Source organism: Pleuronectes platessa, chromosome 24, assembly GCF_947347685.1.
Source record: "Pleuronectes platessa chromosome 24, fPlePla1.1, whole genome shotgun sequence".
NCBI classification, from domain to species: domain Eukaryota; kingdom Metazoa; phylum Chordata; class Actinopteri; order Pleuronectiformes; family Pleuronectidae; genus Pleuronectes; species Pleuronectes platessa.
The window spans coordinates 4,057,888-4,076,410 of record NC_070649.1 but is presented as its reverse complement, the minus strand read 5'-3'; the positions used below and the strand labels follow the sequence as shown (position 1 = coordinate 4,076,410).

General features: G+C 46.7%; 1 protein-coding gene across 1 annotated transcript in view; it reads left to right on the top strand.

Annotated features, from left to right (window-relative positions):
• The first annotated feature begins 13,082 nt into the window (after positions 1-13,082).
• Positions 13,083-18,523, top strand: part of LOC128431140 (histone deacetylase 4) — a 36,724-nt gene continuing 31,283 nt past the window's right edge. Inside the window, exon 1 of the mRNA XM_053417367.1 lies at positions 13,083-13,197. Coding sequence (XP_053273342.1) covers positions 13,083-13,197 — 115 coding nt within the window. The remainder of the gene's footprint in view (positions 13,198-18,523) is intronic.

Genomic DNA, 18,523 nt, shown 5'->3' with positions numbered 1-18,523 from the left:
ACAATTTTAGGTTATTTGAAAAAGATTTCCACTTTGTTTTCAACTGCTATCCTTACCATGTACCCATATTTGTAAAAGAGAGCAGGCTACATTTATTGCACTTAAAGCTAAACGTCTATTCAGTCTATTATTGGCTTATTAACTAATGTTAACCTTAGATTTAGTGGAGGTATCTTTATGTAATGACAACTAGCTAGCTTCACTGAATAAAGTGAATTCATTTTTATGAATATCCATGTTTATTAGCTTGGTTCGCCGTTTTCTTAGCTGTTAAATAGGCTACATTAGTTTTATCTTCTGCTTCTCTCGTACTCTCAAACCTTTTACTTTCATTTGGCTCAGTTTGGCTCAGTTTGGCTCAGTTTGGCTCCACGTACGGGGAAACCCTGCAGAAGAAATCATTTAAAGTCTGCAGTTGCTCAATTTGCAATTCAGCAATATACACAATACAGGTCTTGCCATTTAGATAATCTATTTTCTGTGTCTGTCTGGCCTAGGTTGCGGGGGGGTTGCCTTTTGAGGCTGGCTATTAAAACGCAAGTGATTAAATAATAAGTAGGTCTCATATGCTGGTGAACTGAATATCTTTGTGTCTTGTAGTGTTCATCTTTCAAAACAAGAACTGTAAAGACATTTTTAAAGGGTTGTTAATTTGTGTTGAGCAATGTCTGACATTTCATAAGTTATTAATCAGGGAAATAATCCTAAATCACTCTTTTAAAGGAAAGTGGTGATGTGGTCCTTTTTATCCTCTCTGTCAGGTTGGTGCTGGTGCCAGACATCCAACTGCTGCTCTGATTGGACTAACCAAATCAAAAGCCTCATGGGGATTGGATGCTGCTGCTGCTTGGACGTCTGCTTCCTGTTTCCAGCCTTGAGGGATTCTCGAGGGAGCGTCCTGAGTGTTGGCTCAGCCTGAACCCTTGCACACACACACACATAGACACACACACACATGCACAGACCTCTCAATCCCAGACATCCACAGTTTTGGCAGAACACAGCCTCTTTATTACCACCCTGTAAATTACATCCACACACAAACACACACTGATCGCTTGCCGTACAGCGTGGACACCCACCCGACCGATCTGTCAGTGATGACATCACACAGCCACCAAGGTAAGATCATCACTTTTACTCACTAGCAATTAAAAACCATTTAGTATAAAGTTAGAATATCACAATTTTACTCTTTTGGGTTAATTTCAAGGTTTATATGACGATCAGGATGATTGGCTGATGATGCATCCACCTCATATTCACATTTCATCTGAAAACCTCTGAGCCCACAGCAAAGGAAGGATCTTTTGCTTAATGCAGCCATTTATTCATGTTTAGAGGAATGTGAAAACCATATGTGTCAGTTGGATATGTGCAGTCGATTAAAGCTGATTTAAGAAGCAGCTCGTGCTCTGATATCAGTGAAGCCTTTTTGAATCCCAGGTTTAGATTCTGGGGGAAACTTTAAACGCTTGTGGTGTGTTGACATCAAACTGGTCCGATACCAGTGCGTTTCATAACTTACTTTAGCAGCTGTGTGTCTCTAACCCTGTATGGAAGATAGCTGCGTGGCCTGGCTCAGGTTAAAACCTAAATACATAGAGAGAGGGAATGCCACAGTATTTCTAGTTTGACAGGAAAAGAACACCAGGAAATGCAAAATCATTGCTTCCGTTAAATTGCTTGAAACTGAAGTCTATTGTAGATGTCTCTTTTCTACTCCTGGGACTTTCCAGTGTGAAATATTTCAAAATGTCGGACTTTTTTCGCTTTGCTCTGACAGGAAAAGAGAATTCCAGCTTTATCTGCAACTGATATACTTCATAGACGTGGTGTAGGTATTTATGATGCTGGTATCAGTATTGGTACATCTCTATATGCTAATGTAGGAAAGAGCATGAGATCAGGTGACCATAACACAGACAGTTGATCAAACTTAGTAGCTTCCCCTCAGCCTCTCCACTGGAGAAACAGCAACCCATTACTGCAGCTGAAGCATACTGGGAATCTTCACTTGTGGAGTAATGAGAATCTAGCTCCCCGGCACAGTCCCATTAAGACAGATCTCTCCGCCGCCACACTAATATATATGTGAAAGTTTTGTTTAGGAACGCAGACGGATCGCGGCCCGGCTGAAACGCAATAAAACATTTTAATCTGGTTTTATTGCTGTTAATTGGTTTGATTCAATATGAATGAGCTCCAGAGGGCGAGAGAGAAAAAAGTCCATAACGCGCGGCTCATTAAGAGACTCTGCTCTTCTCTTTGACAGCTAATCAGGCTCAATTTAAAAGCTTTGGCTTGTGTTTTAGAGGCCGGATAAATAATTTGGTGAGCAGCTGGCAGAGGAGAAGGTTAGATCCGCGCTCTGGTCGGTGCGATACCTGACAGTGTCCACCGTGTTTGCTGTGTACACCTCGGAGTGTGTGCACTATAAATACCACAGCTGAGGTAACCACCGCTCCCCCGGGGGAACGTGAACGAGCTGCGGCCCCAGACGGCGCCCTCAGCCCTCCGACATCTCCATCACTGACAAGCCTCAGCACCTAATATACATGTCTGTGGTGTGCGCCCGTGTCTGTACCTCCCAGAGATGACACCTTGCCGTGGTGACAGCTCACTTTCCCTGTCCCCAAGCAGGCAGAAGCGCATTATATTGTTAGATCAACCTGGGATTAGCGCGGCTCAGCACCAGTCATCATTAGACGGCCCCCTTCCTAATTCCTCCACTCGCTCACTTGTCTCTGACTGCAGAAATTAATGCCGTGTTAATCCTGAGGAACGACAGAGATCCGCTCACATCTGCAAAGTGACATGTTAATTAGTCAGAGGTGTTCATCTTTAAATAAATGATAAATTATAGTCCAGTATAGAACGCTGATGCTTTTGCATTTTTCTATTTGTCCTGAGCCTAGCTGTTTATGCAGTTTCTATAGATAAAAATAAATATTTTGTTAATATACAATCATCTTGATCGAAAATCCATCCACATGCAAACCAGACATTCAGACATTTTAACTTAAAATACAGTTTTGTCAATAGTTATGTTATTTAAATTCAAGGCTACTTGTTTGTTTCTGGGCTGGTTTTATGATTTATCCGTCATACATCAGTCAGACATCCTCTCTCTTAGTGCTCTCATAATTAGTTATTGAGCTAATTTTGTGGTAAGCTTGAGTAAATATTCTGTTTTTATAAAGTTCGGCCAGTCTACATAAGTCTAAATATATAGTTTTGATATTTAAATTCAAGGCTTATTCGCTTCTGGGCTGGTGTTGTGATTTAGAAAAGTGTTAAAAATAAAATCCGACCAGTCGTGCAGACTTGCAGTCTTCCCCTAATCTGTGTCTGAGCTCATTAATCATAAGCGTTATGATTAAGCGTATCTCAAAGGCTTTGAAAAGTCCTAAATATAGAGTTGTGATATCTATGTCTTGTGAATGGGTAGTTAGATGAAGTGGTTTTAATTTGTACTTCTATAAAGGAGGCGCTCAGGAAACATCCTGTAAAAAATGGTCAAAATTTAAGCCTCTAGTCCTGAGTACGTGTCCCATAATGCACCTCATTAGGAAATATAATTTATTAGATCTTCTGGAACTCACGATTGCTTCTATCTTTTAATAATTGTCTTAATTGATACCTCACTCATTATCATATCATTCTGTTGGAGGAGGACAAACAGTGATATTGAATCAGTGCCCAGCGCAGAACGCAGCCAAGACAGGAAACTTCATTCTCTTCCCGTCGTTGGCTGCAGCAGCTTATGTAGCAGATAAACTAAGCAGCGTCTGTCAAAATATAATTTAGCTGTCTTTAATTTCCCCAACCTGCCTCCCTGCGCCTCTCATCCCCACAGTTTCACTTCCCGAGTTGGGATCTCGCCCGTGTTAACTCACCTCTCGATCAAAACAGAGAGGAAAGCTGTGATCTTTCGGCGCGAGTCCAGGAGAGACGACTCCTACCTGCAGCTGCCGTTTCTCACTGTCTCGCTCGCCTCTGTGAAGCCTGAGGAGGAGAGAGAGGATCGCGGTCCTCCGAGTGCTGCCAAGTGTGGGCGTCGATTCGAGGTGTTGCTTCTCTGGTTTGAATGACAGCTCGGAGACAGCCTCGTTGGAAGTGAGAGAGATGGAAACAGGCAGCCAAGACACATTTAAAGACATGAAATGTGCAAAATTCTGGCCTTGTGGTGCCTGTCAGGCTTGTCCTGTGTTTTTTCTTTTTCTTCACTGAGCTGTTTATGGCGGGGACGTTCAGAGAAGTAAGAGGAGTTGGTCCTGCTCTGTGAAATGCTGCTGTTCGATTTCTCTTTTTATAATTGTCCTTTAGAGAAGTAGATGAGAGCAAATTGATCCTCTGGCTTCAGGTTGCATCAGGGCTCTCTGCCACCGCCACAGTTAAATTGAATTTGTTTTACATTGAGTGTAATTATACAACACTGGCTTTGTTCTCAGGGTGAACAATGAGACTTTGAGATAACAGCCTTGTTGCGTTTGCAGTGGGATCCACAGCTGCCAACTTTTTTCTCCTGCACTTGCTTTGCACTTATTTCCGATCATCTACCAGCCCCTGTAAGTGAAGCCCTGGGAGTGTGTGCATGTGTGTGTGTGTTTGTGTTCACCCTCATGCATTAGTCCTGTTTGTGAGCATGCGCGTGTGTGCCTGCGTGCCTGTGTACCATTTTTGTAATCTGTAAATGAGCTTACCAGCGCGCATGTTTTTTATCCAGGACTTACTCATTTTCTTTATTACAGCAGCAGTGGGATTTTTAGATTAAATATCATTTACCATAAATCTCTTCCTAGAAAAGTGAAATATAAAACACTTTATTTTTTCGGGGTTTAGGTTTCCCAGAACAAAAGGGGTCAGACTGATAAGACCTCCAGATCTGTCTCTTTTTGCAGGGGTTATCTGCAAAGGGAGTGTTTGCACGGGAGTGATTCCTCTGTGTGCCGAGAGCTTCAGCACATTAGCCGGCACATGAGTTTTAAACTTACGCTTAGCATAGAGCTAACGTAAGAAGCCAAAAATATGTTTTGAGAGGTCACAGTGACCTTGACCTTTGACTGTCAACCAGCAGATTCTAATCAGTCAATCCTTGAGTCCAAGTGAATGTCAGCACTGAATTAAGAGACATTCCTTCAAGGCATTCATGAGATATCATGTTCACAATCCAGGACGAATGGAAGGACGACCCAACACAGGAAGCATTATTGTCAAAAGCAGAAACATTTGAAGTCAATATCTTTGTCTCTTTTGTGAACCATTGACTCTTTAAAGGTTTATTTCGCTGCACTTTCCCAGGCCACCTCTCAGAAAAGCCTCACCTCCGTTTCTCGTGTGTGCCTCTTTTCCCTGATGTTGTGAGGCACCTCTGTGGTTGTGCTCACTCGCCAGGAACTCTTATCAGATCCCAGTGACTGTCTTGGTTTCCCATGTGTTCCAGATGGAGAGGGAGATTACAGCAAACCATGTTTCTGACGTTTGACATTGCATTTAGGAGAAAGGGTGATCGCGAGAAGCAGAGAAAAAGCCACGTGTGATGTAAAGACGGGTAAACTAAGTGTAGAAACGTAAAGGATGCAGATTCACGGGTCAGTTTCATCCCCAGTGAAAACCTGTGGGATATTTCAGGGCAGCGTGTGAGACGGTGCTCTCCACTGTCATCATCAAAAGATCTAAGCGAGTGCTTTTATTTTGGAGGACTGGTGTCCAGAGACCTTGAGATTATCCGACGATAAGCACTGAGGCTGTTAAAGTGTGCCATTAATGACACTGGCTCCAAATATCTGCCTGCATTGTTTTCTGTGTAATCCCACACACCAGTTGTCAGGATCCACCAGCGACTCATTAACGCATCGACTCTTTGTGTTTGTGTGTGTGTTTACGTGTTTACATGTTTACTCAGGCAACGGTTTGATACACATTCGCTCTTTGGATCAATCTCATTGACTTTACTTTCCTTCAACGATCCTTCTGTCCATTTGCCCGGTGAGCATTTACACATTCATCCAAAAGACCCCAGATTCTCCAGGGAAGGGCGAAGAACTAAGAGAATAATTGATGCATATGACTGATTAGACACAGATTGTTTTTAAAGATGAATGACACCCGGGATATGTCGGCTTCATTTCCTGATAGTGGGTGGAAGAAGAAGTCTTTTACAATCTACTATTTATTGACAAAGCTGTAGTCTATGTACAACCGCTATTTCTTCATTTCCTCTTTACCTCCACCATCCCACAATGCATTTAGTTTGTGATAGTTGGCTGGTGTGAATGAATTCAAAAGAAAATGGTTGAATCCACTTCACCTCAGAGGGACGCAGGCGATGGACTGTGTCTGAAGCTGGAAAGACCTGTTAGCATGGAGCAGCCATCTTACTCAGGTGTTACAGCATCTTATTAAATAGGGAAAGTGATGCCACCACCTGGCAGCCATTTGTTTTTGTTTTTGTTTTAGTCATAAGTGCCCCGGCTTTCCAGGAGAGTCTGCCGTGTTTACCACTGGAGCGAGAACTGGGTGTGCACTTGACACACACACACACACACACACACACACACACACACACACACACACACACACACAGAGTCAGAGGTTAGTAGTGAGTAAGTGCCAGGTACAGTAAGTGATTATTCTTGAATGAGGGGTTTGAACCTTACACGTGTTAAATGCAAAAATAAAAAATTAACCAATTCCACGGACACTATCAGGAGCTGGTCTCCAGCAGGATATAAACTGTGCTCACCGTAGATTTTACTGCTTTACTTCGCAGAGTGTGTGGGCGTGGGCCTCTTTTATGGCTCTGAACCGCTGAACTTGACACAGTGCTCCTTTCCTCGAAGGCTCAGCCGTATCTAGGTTACAAGTGCAACTGTTTCTCTACGGCCGTGAAACACAACAAAAACCAGTGAGGGAAATAAAATAAAGTCGAATAAACATTAATGAGCGGGTCAGGACTCGGGAGATCGCATCGTTTCGCTCAAACCAAGGATGAGAAAAGTCACGTCAGGCCTCAGGGAGCTGTCGGATACATCTGCTGCTTTGCATTTGCAGATTTACTTTATTTATCTTGGACACGCTTTGATAATCGCCATTCATCAAGATTAGATATATGGACACAGGTTCAATGTAAACACAACAGTTTTTCTCAGTTTGTACAATTTCCATGGTTATCTTTCTTTCTGGAAACGTTTTTCATATTGTAAATAAGAAGCTACTGATCATTGTCAGCGGGGGGGCTTTCAGAGGGACGGCTGCTGACGTAGATCATCCTTCAGACGATATATGGACACATGTATACACTCTGGTGCAGGGACGCTCCCCTCGCTGTTGTGGGGGTAATTGACACAAGGGACACAAAGCGCTGTGGTGCAGGAGCATGCACACACAGACTCACACACACGGTGTGTTCAGGGGCTGTCGTAGAACTTAAACGTTCACATCCTGATGATTGAGTCGTCTTGGATTGAAGCCTCCGCCGCGGCATCTCTTCCTGGTGCTATCTGAAGTGCTGATGAAAAGAAGTCCCACCGGCGGTGTCTCTTCTTCTCTCTCATACTTCCAAGGTAATTGTTGTCGTGACCAAAACAAATCTTGACGGTTCATTAGCGCAGGTTCTAATAAAACTTTCTCTATCAACTTTCTGCTGACAGAAGTATATTTACACTGAAAGACACTTTTTTGACGTATTTAATTACCATTCAAGCTTTTTCCCGGCAGCTTCGGGATGTTAATCTCTCCGTTATGATTTGTCGGCCCATTTGTGCCTCATCTGAACCATGTTTGTGTCACACTCCTGTCTCTAATAAACCCTGCTGGACAGTACCTCCAGAGCTCTCTCATCAGATGCGATGAACTGGGCTGCAGTGAGGTTTAATGAAGAGACACACTGGTTCGTACTGGCTAGTTAATGAGGAGAAGTAAGAGAACAAGACACATAATTCATAACTGGTGCAATAGAGCTGCCACAGAGCAGCCGAGGCATATGTCACATACGTAACGATCCAGAGGAGCTGGGAAAAATAAAGTGTCATCTTACTGTAAAGACGGGAATATTAGGTCAAAGATGGTCGATAGTTCATGCATTAAATTTACATTCCCCTCATCCTGCTCTTCCTCCTCTGGACCTGCTCGCTGACCCCTTTTCATCCACTTCTCCAAACGCACGCAATCACACATCACGCTGCTTAAATCCAGGGGTGAAGGGGTTAAAAGCTTTCGCTGCAATAAAGAGGGCCCGGCTTATCCCTGGGTCTATTTTTAGAAGCACACACACAAGATATGCGCACGTGCATGCATGGCGGACAAACAATCATTATTTTTGGTGCCTTGCGACTGAGCAGTTTGTTTCTGCGTGTGTGTGTGTTTGTGTCGTGCAGCTAAAAATGGATGAGTGCACGTATGACCCAACGGCTGCCTCTTATGTGCGGCGGTCATTGTGACCCGAACCCGAGCCGGAGCCTAATCGGTGGAAATTCCGGGGCCTTTGTCGCCAACGCTTTTCGGGAGTCCGCTTGTGGCGACATGTTGTTTTTATCCCACTGAGTCGAATTATGAAATTGTTTGCAGATTGCAAAATGCACTTCGGCGGCGTGTTCCCACAGTGCCGCGCCCTCCCTCGCTGGTTGAACCCGGTAAACAGAGATGAGGCTCCTGCCAGCCAGACAGTTCATCAGCTCTCACCTCCCGTGAGCCACCAACCACGACTCTCAGAACAAAACCAGGGGGGTCTCTCTCTCTGGTGCAACGACTGACCACTGACATGTGCATGCTCTGCTTTGTCCTTGTGCACATGGGGTGCAGCACCCACCTCGTCCCACTGCACCCCTCCCCCCCTGCAGAAACAAAAGCTCAATCAAGGCCTTTGCACGGGGTGGATATCCCGGTGCATCAGAGAAACTATTTTTAATTGGTAGTAGGACAGAGACAGCGCCGAGGGAACATGAGCTAATGAAAGGAATGGGACGCATCTTTTGTCCCTGTGTCTTTTGTCTCGCCCCAGCCGAGAAACTGGATACACTGTGTTCAGCCAACGAGCTGTCAGCGGCAATTAGGGTTTACACTGCCGCCGCGGAGCCCTGTCCCTGTGCCTTTTGACATAGTGCTCCACGGGGCTCGACACAAAGCATGGATGTCTGGCCTGGGTATCAGGGAAATACTACCGTGACACAAACGGCTCAAAGTAGGGTAACAACATATAAATATCAAATGGCGTACCTGTTACTCTGTGTCTGCTTCAGCTGCATATTGTGGGTGTTTGTTGTTGTGAGGAAACAACAACAACAACAACGGCTACTGGGGCTTTGCTGTTGCATCACAGATCTCCTAGCAGCCGAGTAGCACCATCGTCCATTAACAGGAGATGCAAATGATCTCTAAATATATCAAAACCTCTCGGGATGATGTACATGAAAAGTGGCGCCTGCAGGTCAGTTCAATAATTCATGCATCCTATCTGTCTGCCTCACCTAATTATTGCTGTACAGGGTCACCGCAGGGGGGGCTGCAATCTTTCCCAGAATGCACTGGGTGAAACTTCAGGGAAACACCCTTCACAGCCATACGGCTCCTCCGCTGTTGCTCAAGGGCTTTCCACCATGGCTGCAGCAGCACCCTCCACGTAGTGTTGTTGCACAGTGTTATTATTATTAAGTGATAACCAGAACATGATAAACCAGTCAGACGTCCTGTTGCCAAAGTTGTATTTCACTTTAGCAGTTTGGTCTTATTTAAATGACAATCGTCTTTTATCGGGAGTAAAAGGAATTTTCCCGAACCCGTTTGTTGAAGTCGGATCAGATGAATAAAAGGTGTTGGCAGCTTATCCACATAAATTTGCAGCTTTTTGAGCAGCAGCGCTAAACCTCCGCTCCTTGAATTATAAATGAGGGAGTAGCAAATCACATACACCCCCCCCCCCCCCCACCCCCCCATCACACAGCCACGGTCATATTAAAGTCATAAATCTGAGCTGCGGTTTTAACACAGGCGTTAACATGAATACTGACAGTGAAAACCCGACACTCCGATATCAGAAACTTTATTCCAACGTTTCTGTGACTTGGTAAAACATAACATCTGCATTTTCAGATCTTTGTTTTCTTAATTCCTCGACCGCAGAATCGCAGAGAAGCTCTTAGACGCCAAATTTCATCCCCGCTTCATTATTTCCAACTTGACCAGCGGGGAAATGAGGGTCAGCTGGTTGCTTCCGACTGGTCATGGGGACGAGAACTGGTGGCGGCTCACACAGGGGTCACCCATTCTCTGTCATCGGTCACCGTGACGTCAGCCGGTGCCCTCGGGGAAGCAAATTCGCGACCCAGAGGAAAAGGCTCTTCAAGGAGAGGCGTGTTTGATTAATCGTATTGTTCCTGTCTGGATCACCTTGCTCGCCGGAGTCACCCGGGACGAGGCAGCCGGAACGGAAGTGCGCTGAATGTAATGAGGCTGGAGCATCCTTCCTCTCTTTCTCTGCCGCTGTCCCTCTTTGTAAACGGCCACAGACAGACATCTCATTCTCATTCTCCAACACAACAAAGGCCTCTGTCAGCATCCAGTGAGCGGCCCAGGGTCAAGCCCTGCTCGTCCCCCCCCCCCCCCCCGCGCTGTCACAAACCTACATTTAGCAACGCAGCAGACACACAACTCCACCATTTGCTCATTACTCCAGCGTCCTTCACCCGTTTACAGCACCGATCATAACATGCGTGTTTCTGACGAGCGCTAGCTGCATTAGCTTGAGTCGACTGACTCTCCGCCTGGGGCTAGCCGAGACTATTTATAGCTCCCCGTCTCCCGATGCTCGCCCAGTGGGACCGAGTGGAGAGGAGGATGGAGAGAGAGAGAGAGAGAGAGAGAAGGAGGGAGAGAGCTGGAGGGAGGAGGGGGCTGCTGGGTAACTAGGCTACATTCAAGATTGATGGGCCCTGTTGCCAAGGTATAGAGCACTTCTCCTTTGCGAGCGTGTGTTGTGAATGTGGTTTGTTGCTCTGATTGCGACGCCCTCCCTTGCCGGGATGTGTGTGTCCGTACACACCTGTGCTCCCTCCACGTGCAGTCTCAGGTATCAACCGTGCGGTTTGGACTGAGGGCTTATCCACTCTGCCTAACCGACCGCAGACAAAGACGTCCGTCCCCCCCCCTAATTCCCCACACTTAAGGCGGAGATGTAAAGCTCCTGCCAGCAATTTGTGCAAAAACAGGTGTAGAGTTACCTCCCAGGCCACAGGTGTCATCACGTGGGGGTGCAGCTCATTTCCATTGCAAAATCCAGCCTGAGTGTCATTTGAATAGGCTCATCAAGAGATATCAACTTTCTTCGGTGTGTTTGTTTTGGAGCGGGGGACGTGACCACCTCTCTGCTCCCGACATGTTTCCTGACCTTTTACATAAAGTCTGACTCCGGGTTTGTGTGCGACGCCGCTCATTTGTCCCCGAGCCTGGAGAAGGTGTTTGAATTTGAATCTGGATGGCACCTGTTTGGAGGGCGGACGGGCGGCAGTGTCTGGCAGCCGGCCGCGGTAGGATTTAGGAAAATAAAGCCATGTGTGTTGAGTTTCGTTTGAACAGGACCCAACGTGATGTTCGAGTCCACACCCAAGTCCTCACAGAGCCTGGTGCGTCGGGGGGGGGAGCCGTGCAGGCTAGGTAGTGCGAGACAAACACACACACACATAATCAGCGTGTGAAGCATCCTCCAGCTTCATGGCTAATTGTGTGTGTGTGTGTGTGTGTGTGTGTGTGTGTGTGTGTGTGTGTGTGTGTGTGTGTGTGTGTGTGTGTGTGTGTGTGTGTGTGTGTGTGTGTGTGTGTGTGTGTGTGTGTGTGTGTGTGTGTGTGTGTGTGTGTGTGTGTGTGTGTGTGTGTGTGTACTCGTCTGATCCGGAGTGAATTCCAGAAATAGATCATGCACAGTGAGATGTCTCTCCTGCTTTCGCCCCCTTTTATTCCTCCGCAGGGATTTAACATGGGTTTCATCTCCCAGCCAAAGAAATAATTGCATGTGTGTGTGTCTCAGATGTTTTTTAAAGCTCTTGCTCAGAATATATATGGCTCAGGTGCTTATGATGACTAAAAATACATGCATGTGTATATATATATATATATATACAGTATGTACTGAATGTGTTTGTCAGCAGTCACAGTTTGTCTGCAGTCGGGATGCATGTCAATTCATTCCTCTCCTCTCCTTTTTGCACCGTTTCATTGTTTCTCCTCCATCTTTCCACTGCCTCCTCCTCCTCCTCCTCGCTCCCCTCCTTACCTCTGTCTTCCCCCTCTCCCCCGATGCGTCCTCTTCCTCCTCCTCCTCCTCCTCCTCCTCCTCCTCCTCCACCTCCTCCTCCTCTACCACCCCTCTCTGTCGCTCTGCTTTTTATAGCCATGTCTTCCCAGGGCTCGGCAGCTACAAAAGCCTTTTCATGTTGCCACTATAATTACAGCCTACACACTTGCGCACAACACACACACACACCCACACCCACGGACACGCATGCATGCACACACATACACACACACACACACACACACACATGCGAGCACACACAAATGCACGCATGAGGAGCGCAACAGCAGCTGTGTGTCTGTGTCTCTGCATGTGTGTGCGTGCTCCGCATGTGCTGCTATACACAAAAGGGTGAGCTATTTTTACCTCGCTCCCTCCCTCTCCTCCGCTCCACTGCCCCCCCTCCACCACCACCAACCCCCTCATCCCTCTCTGCCGCTGCTGCCAGCCACATTTGCTATGCTGAGCACAGGCAGTATCAGTCGAGCCCCAACATCCCTCCTCTCTCACACCAAACTCGCACTCGAGCAGGCACGAGCCGACGGAAGGCTGCTCCCTCGGCATCCCTCCGATTTCAAGCTTGTTTCCGAGCAGCGCCGTGGCCGAGCATCTTGGCAAAAGATTCCCTGCTCGCTCTCCCTCACTGGTCATGGATCAGGCGGTCGCTCAGGTGGCGGTAGCAGTGCCGCGGCATGTGCTCTCCGCCGTGCAGATGACCTGAAAGCCCCCGCTCCCTCTCGGACTGTGGTCTCTCCTGCCCGATTAGCAGACTCGTCTCTGGAAGCTCGTCTCAATGTTGCGGACCATATTTGAAGCGGAGTGTTCTCTCTCTCCCACAGAGGGGATCTTGGGAAAGGAGCAGGCACTGGAGGTTCTGAAGACATCGGCGCTCAACCACATCCCAACAGGTTGGTGTGTTTGTTTGTGCATGTGTGTGTGTGTGTGTGTGTTTTCCATGAGCTTCTATAAAGCAAAGCTGTGTGTGTGTGTATGTGTGTGCACCTACGTGATTTCACTATTAACAGCATCCTGTGTGACTTTGCATGCATAGGTGTTCCTCCTTGGATGTGTCCGCATGGCGTGATTGTTTCAGACCAATTACTGCTCAGTTGTTTATGAAGTGACCTCACTGTAAACACCGTCCTCTTGCAGCAGCATCGTGACAACTGAGACTCACGGTTTGTGTCTTATGTAAGCGACAGTTCATAGTTGTCCTGGGAGTCCACGCTTACACCTGTATGTTCTATTTATGCCATTTAGTTGAATGGGAACACCCTTAAGGAGGACGTGCTGTTTTTGAGCTCATGTGAAACTGTTGTCGGTGTCTCAGGAGGCACAGCTTCCCAAAAAAAACACACTGCAGAACCAGCGATTGTGCAACCTGGTGAAGTGTCTGCTGCAAGTTTCTGACACACTTTAATAGTCCCAGAACAAATCACAGCCACCTTTCTCTTCAGCTTCCTCTTGTGCACTGAAAAATACCGGGAGAAAACAGTTTTTTCTCACTGAATCCCCACCTACTGCAGCCTCTACTCCACTGTATTTACTATAGCCTGCTCTCGCTCCAGTGAAGATGAAGATACAAGTGATTGTAGTGAGGAAGAGGAGGAGAGGTGAACCAGTGCAGAGGGAGGTGTAGGAATAAAAAAATAAAAAAGCAGCACAGATGGAGATGAGGTAATCTGAAGGAGAAATGAGTCTGAAGTAATATATGCATAATGCATCATCTAATTCCACAGCGGGGGAGCTCGAACTGTTCTCTACATTTCATTTAATACCACAGAGAACAATTTGAAATTTCCCACCTTAGAAAATAATGAAAAATAGTGGAAGGGTGACTCATAACTCTCTCTCTCTCTCTCTCTCTCTCTCTCTCTCTCTCTCTCTCTCTCTCTCTCTCTCTCTATTTCTCTCTCTCTCTCTCTCTCTCTCTCACGCTGCTCTCTAGATTTAGTGATATGACAGAGCAGCAGGTTGGACGCTGTGAGACACTCACACATCCAGCCTGTTGCTGGAGGAGAAAGTTTTATCTTTACAATTTGTGTCTCTCTCCAGCCTCTTGACTTCGACCCCGAGCCTCTTCCTCGCGTCCCGACTCCTCTCAGGCTTCACACGTTCTCTCATGTTGTTGTCGGGGGGGGGGGGGGGGGGGGGTATTTCTGCGTGCCTCTGGCTAGGCTGATAAAATATTGAAATTCACTGGAGTGACTTCATCAGATATTCTCGAAATCTGTTGTCTTGGATACGGAGCTGCCGGGGCGTCCACGTTCGGTACCCCCCCCCCGCCGCTTGGATCTGCCACTGCTCGCGGGATGGGGGGGTGCACCTGTCCAGCACCGTTTATAGAGCACTCTGTTGCCTCCTCCTGCCACAGCCTGGGATGGTTTCCTCATAGAAAATGCAAAAAGCAGTTTTTGCATGGTTCACATTGTGTGATCAGGTGCTGGCGGATGCATTAGAAGCTTGTTTTTCAGATGCAAAGCAGCAGAGGCTGCACCTGCAGGTGGAGCTACCCGACTCAAAGTAAACACCTGAGTTTGGTTTCACTCAAAGTAGCAACTGGTTGTTTTACACTACTTTTGTCATTTCTTAGGTTTTTTGGAGCCTCTATTATAGCGGTAACAATATTAGACACTATGTCAATTGATTGTTCTATTCTGTAGTAATTCTTTTTAAAATGTGAGTATTGGTGTTGTCCTCGTCTTATGTAATGACTTCTGGGTTTTGGACTTTAAGTCACACACAAATCTAATCAAACTATTTATTTAATTAAGGAAATAGCAGACACAGAAAGTCAATGAGAATAATTGTCAGTTGCAGCCCCGGTCTAAATACAGTAGATATTTTTTAATCAACAACTCTTTGGGTCATTATTAAAAACAATATCAGTGGTTCTGGTATTTGTTGTTTTTATGCAGATTTAATATTTTTGTTTGGTGGTCTGCTTCGTCAAGGAGGTTGTGTTTTTATGTCTGATGCAGTTCAAGTTTGGATCCATACTGGATCATTGGGAGGATTCATTTTTCTCTTTCTTTAATATTGTCATTTAGTTCTCAGAGAATAAGTCAAGGATTTTGATGAAATCATTGAAGTTGTCTGCAGGAATAAAACAACCAACATTAACAGCAGCAGTGCTTACATATCGTTAAAATAATAAACTAAAGTAATTATAAAATAATGGTGCAGCTCTTTCACCTGCTCTTATCTTACTGCACATATAATGATACAAATGAATAAACAATAACAACGAATTCGATTGGCTCTTGCCCCCGTTGCAACCCTTAAAAAAAATAAGCGGTATATATAATGGATGGTTTCATTAAATTTTCAAACCATGTATTTAAACCCTGAATGTATGAATTTGAAATGAAGGAATTCATCATCTTTTACAGCAGGTCTAATGTGACACATCGTCCCCCCCCCCCCCCCCCCCCCACCATGTATCACATTGTTATGTCTCTGCCTCGCACTCACCCACCTCCTTCCTCCTCAGCTGCGATGCTGCAGACCGTTGTATGATGTCATTGAGACCGCGACATGTCGGAGCATGCTGTTGGCAGAAGGAGACTCTCTCCACCTCCACACGTCCCTCCGTCACGCCCTCCCCTGTTCCTCTCCTTATCCTGTCTAGTTCTTTTTTTTTTTTCTTTCTCAAGAGGTCACGGTGCCATTTCGGAGCGAGATCACAATCAGTCTTCGCCGGGAGCCTATAACCGAGGAAAGCTCTTATCATCTCCTGAGAGTTGGAGCTTTCATGAAGGAAAGTCAGAGCAGCCCATCTCCCCACAGAGACCAATCAGCTGGCTGACTGCAGCTTCTTCCTCAACCATCAACAGATGTGCGACTTGTTGCCGCTCATCGCGCCTCGCTGCCAAATCCACCGTGAAACCCTTCCACAGAACATCTCCTCTTCCTTTGTCGTCTCCTCGCACGGTTTCTCAGCCACGTTTTCACCGAGGCCACGCTCAGCAGCTCGGCTCGGCTCGGTGTGACATCTATTGAGCCTAACGAGTGCGGAGCTCAGGCAGTCAGACCGTGGGATACACACGCTGCAGACCCAGTCTCAAATCAGGGACACCAGCCCTCTGCATTGTCTGGTATAAATAGATCTGCAATTGGATCCAGAAGAGTTGTGGAGTGTGCCCGAGGCGTTGTAAACAGATTGTGATTTGTTGCGGGGGAGATGGAGGGGAGAGAGAGATCAGGAGGGAGCTACCGAGCGGGGATGGATGCAGAGAAGGGCCGGAGGATGGAGGCTGGAGAGAAGAGGAACCCAGTGGAAGGGAGGATGGAGGGTGGAGAGAAGAGGAACCCAGTGAAATGGGAGGATGGAGGGTGGAGAGATGAGGAACCCAGTGAAAGGGAGGATGGAGGGTGGAGAGAAGAGGAACCCACTGAAAGGGAGGATGGAGGGTGGAGAGAAGAGGAACCCACTGAAAAGGGAGGATGGAGGGTGGAGAGAAGAGGAACCCACTGTCAAGGGAGGGTGGAGGGTGGAGAGACGAGGAACCCAGTGAAAGGGAGGATGGAGGGTGGAGAGAAGAGGAACCCAGTGGAAGGGAGGATGGGGAAGGGGGTTCAGGTGGAGCTGAAGGAGAGAATATAGTTCAGTCATCTCATAACAGAAGAGTAGTTGAGAGAAACTTTTGCCCCAAGTTGTTTAAATCATAATTAAGCGTTGCTGTGGAGATTCCCCCCCTCATGCTTAAAATGTTTTCCATATCAGACTTAAGGAAACTTTAAACGCTGAAAGGAAAGAGCGAGAGCAGAACTGTGATGTCTCCTCTCTTCCTCTTTTCCTTTTCCCGGCGTCGTCTGTGTTGAATCAGACCTCAGATGCTCCTCTCGTCAAACTCCTGCTGATCCAGGTTCTGCTGTCAGTTGTGTAAAAGACGCCTGGAGGCTCCTCCGCTCTCCCCTGAGACGGCACGTTGCCTTTTTGTTTGGGTTTCCTCCGACTGCCCCCATGCCGGCTTCTATCTGTCGCACTTCAGTAAACTGAGGTACGTGCTTGACGTCACGGCGTGTACACAGAGATGTGTCGATATCAGAGTTTATCTTGGCAGACGGGTCGATCTGACTGGATTTACATTGGCATGTAAATGTTGTTTTAATCCACCTGTGCAGCCTCATTCACTGGGGTACAACTTGTGTACATTTCCTTGAGTTTGACACGTTACAGGATTTATCGCCCTTATCGCCAAAAGCTCACGGATCTCGTAGCCTCTCCAAGTGGACGTCTTTACGTGTCTGGCTCCTCTTTATCATCCAAAGATATTTGTGTCCCTGGCATGTTAGAAACATTAGAAACATCTTTATTATCCTGCTGTATTCTCACATGGCCTCACTCGGACATATTACTGACCTTTTAAGAGGGGACTGACTCGGACGTTTGCATTCTCACATAAAGCCTCAAGCTAAATGTCTGGAAGTGACTTCAATCACATGCTTAGATGTGTCTTAAGACCCTCAGCTGCCTTTAAGAAACCCTGAACAATACTGAGACGACAGCAAAACAATTATCCGAACAGAGATGCCTGATTTGACTCTGATTTAAATAATCTGCAGAGCCTCCCTGCTGGGTCCTTACTCCGCTTCACCTGAAACCATTTTGTGGTTTCATTTGTTTGGGAAATGCTGGCAAATTCCAGGCCAGGAATTTTGACCACACAGTATTAAACCGCATGAGAGAGAGTGAGAAAAGTGAGGGAGAAAGAGAGAGAGAGATGGTTATACTGTAAGTAGAGGAGGGTGTGTGTGTGTGTGTGTTTATGTGTGTGTGTGTGTGTGGGGGGAAGGAGGCAGAGACATTTGAAGCACTACAAACCAACGTGAAGGGTTTTCCTTGGCCTAAGAAGCAAGGAAAGCAGGTTGAGCGGGGAAAAGAGCAGACAGGGTAAGGAGAGAGAGTGTGCTCTGTGTGTGTGTGTGTGTGTGTGTGTGTGTGTGTGTGGCTGTGTGTGTGTGTGTGTGCGTGTGACGTTGGTTCCTGGAAAAGCAGAGGGCTGCAGAATAAACAGGCTGCATGCCTGAGACTGCCCTGTGATGTCACCACTGGGCAAACCAGGGACGAGGGGAGGAGAGAGAAAGGAGTAGAGAGAGAGAGAGAGAGGGAGGGAGAGACAGTGACGCCCATCAGGTTAAAACAGGAGAGGGGATGAACGAGGAGCCAAAAGTGACGGCGGTGGAGAGCAAGAGGAGAAGTCAGATGAAAAGAGGGAGCGTGCTGTCATT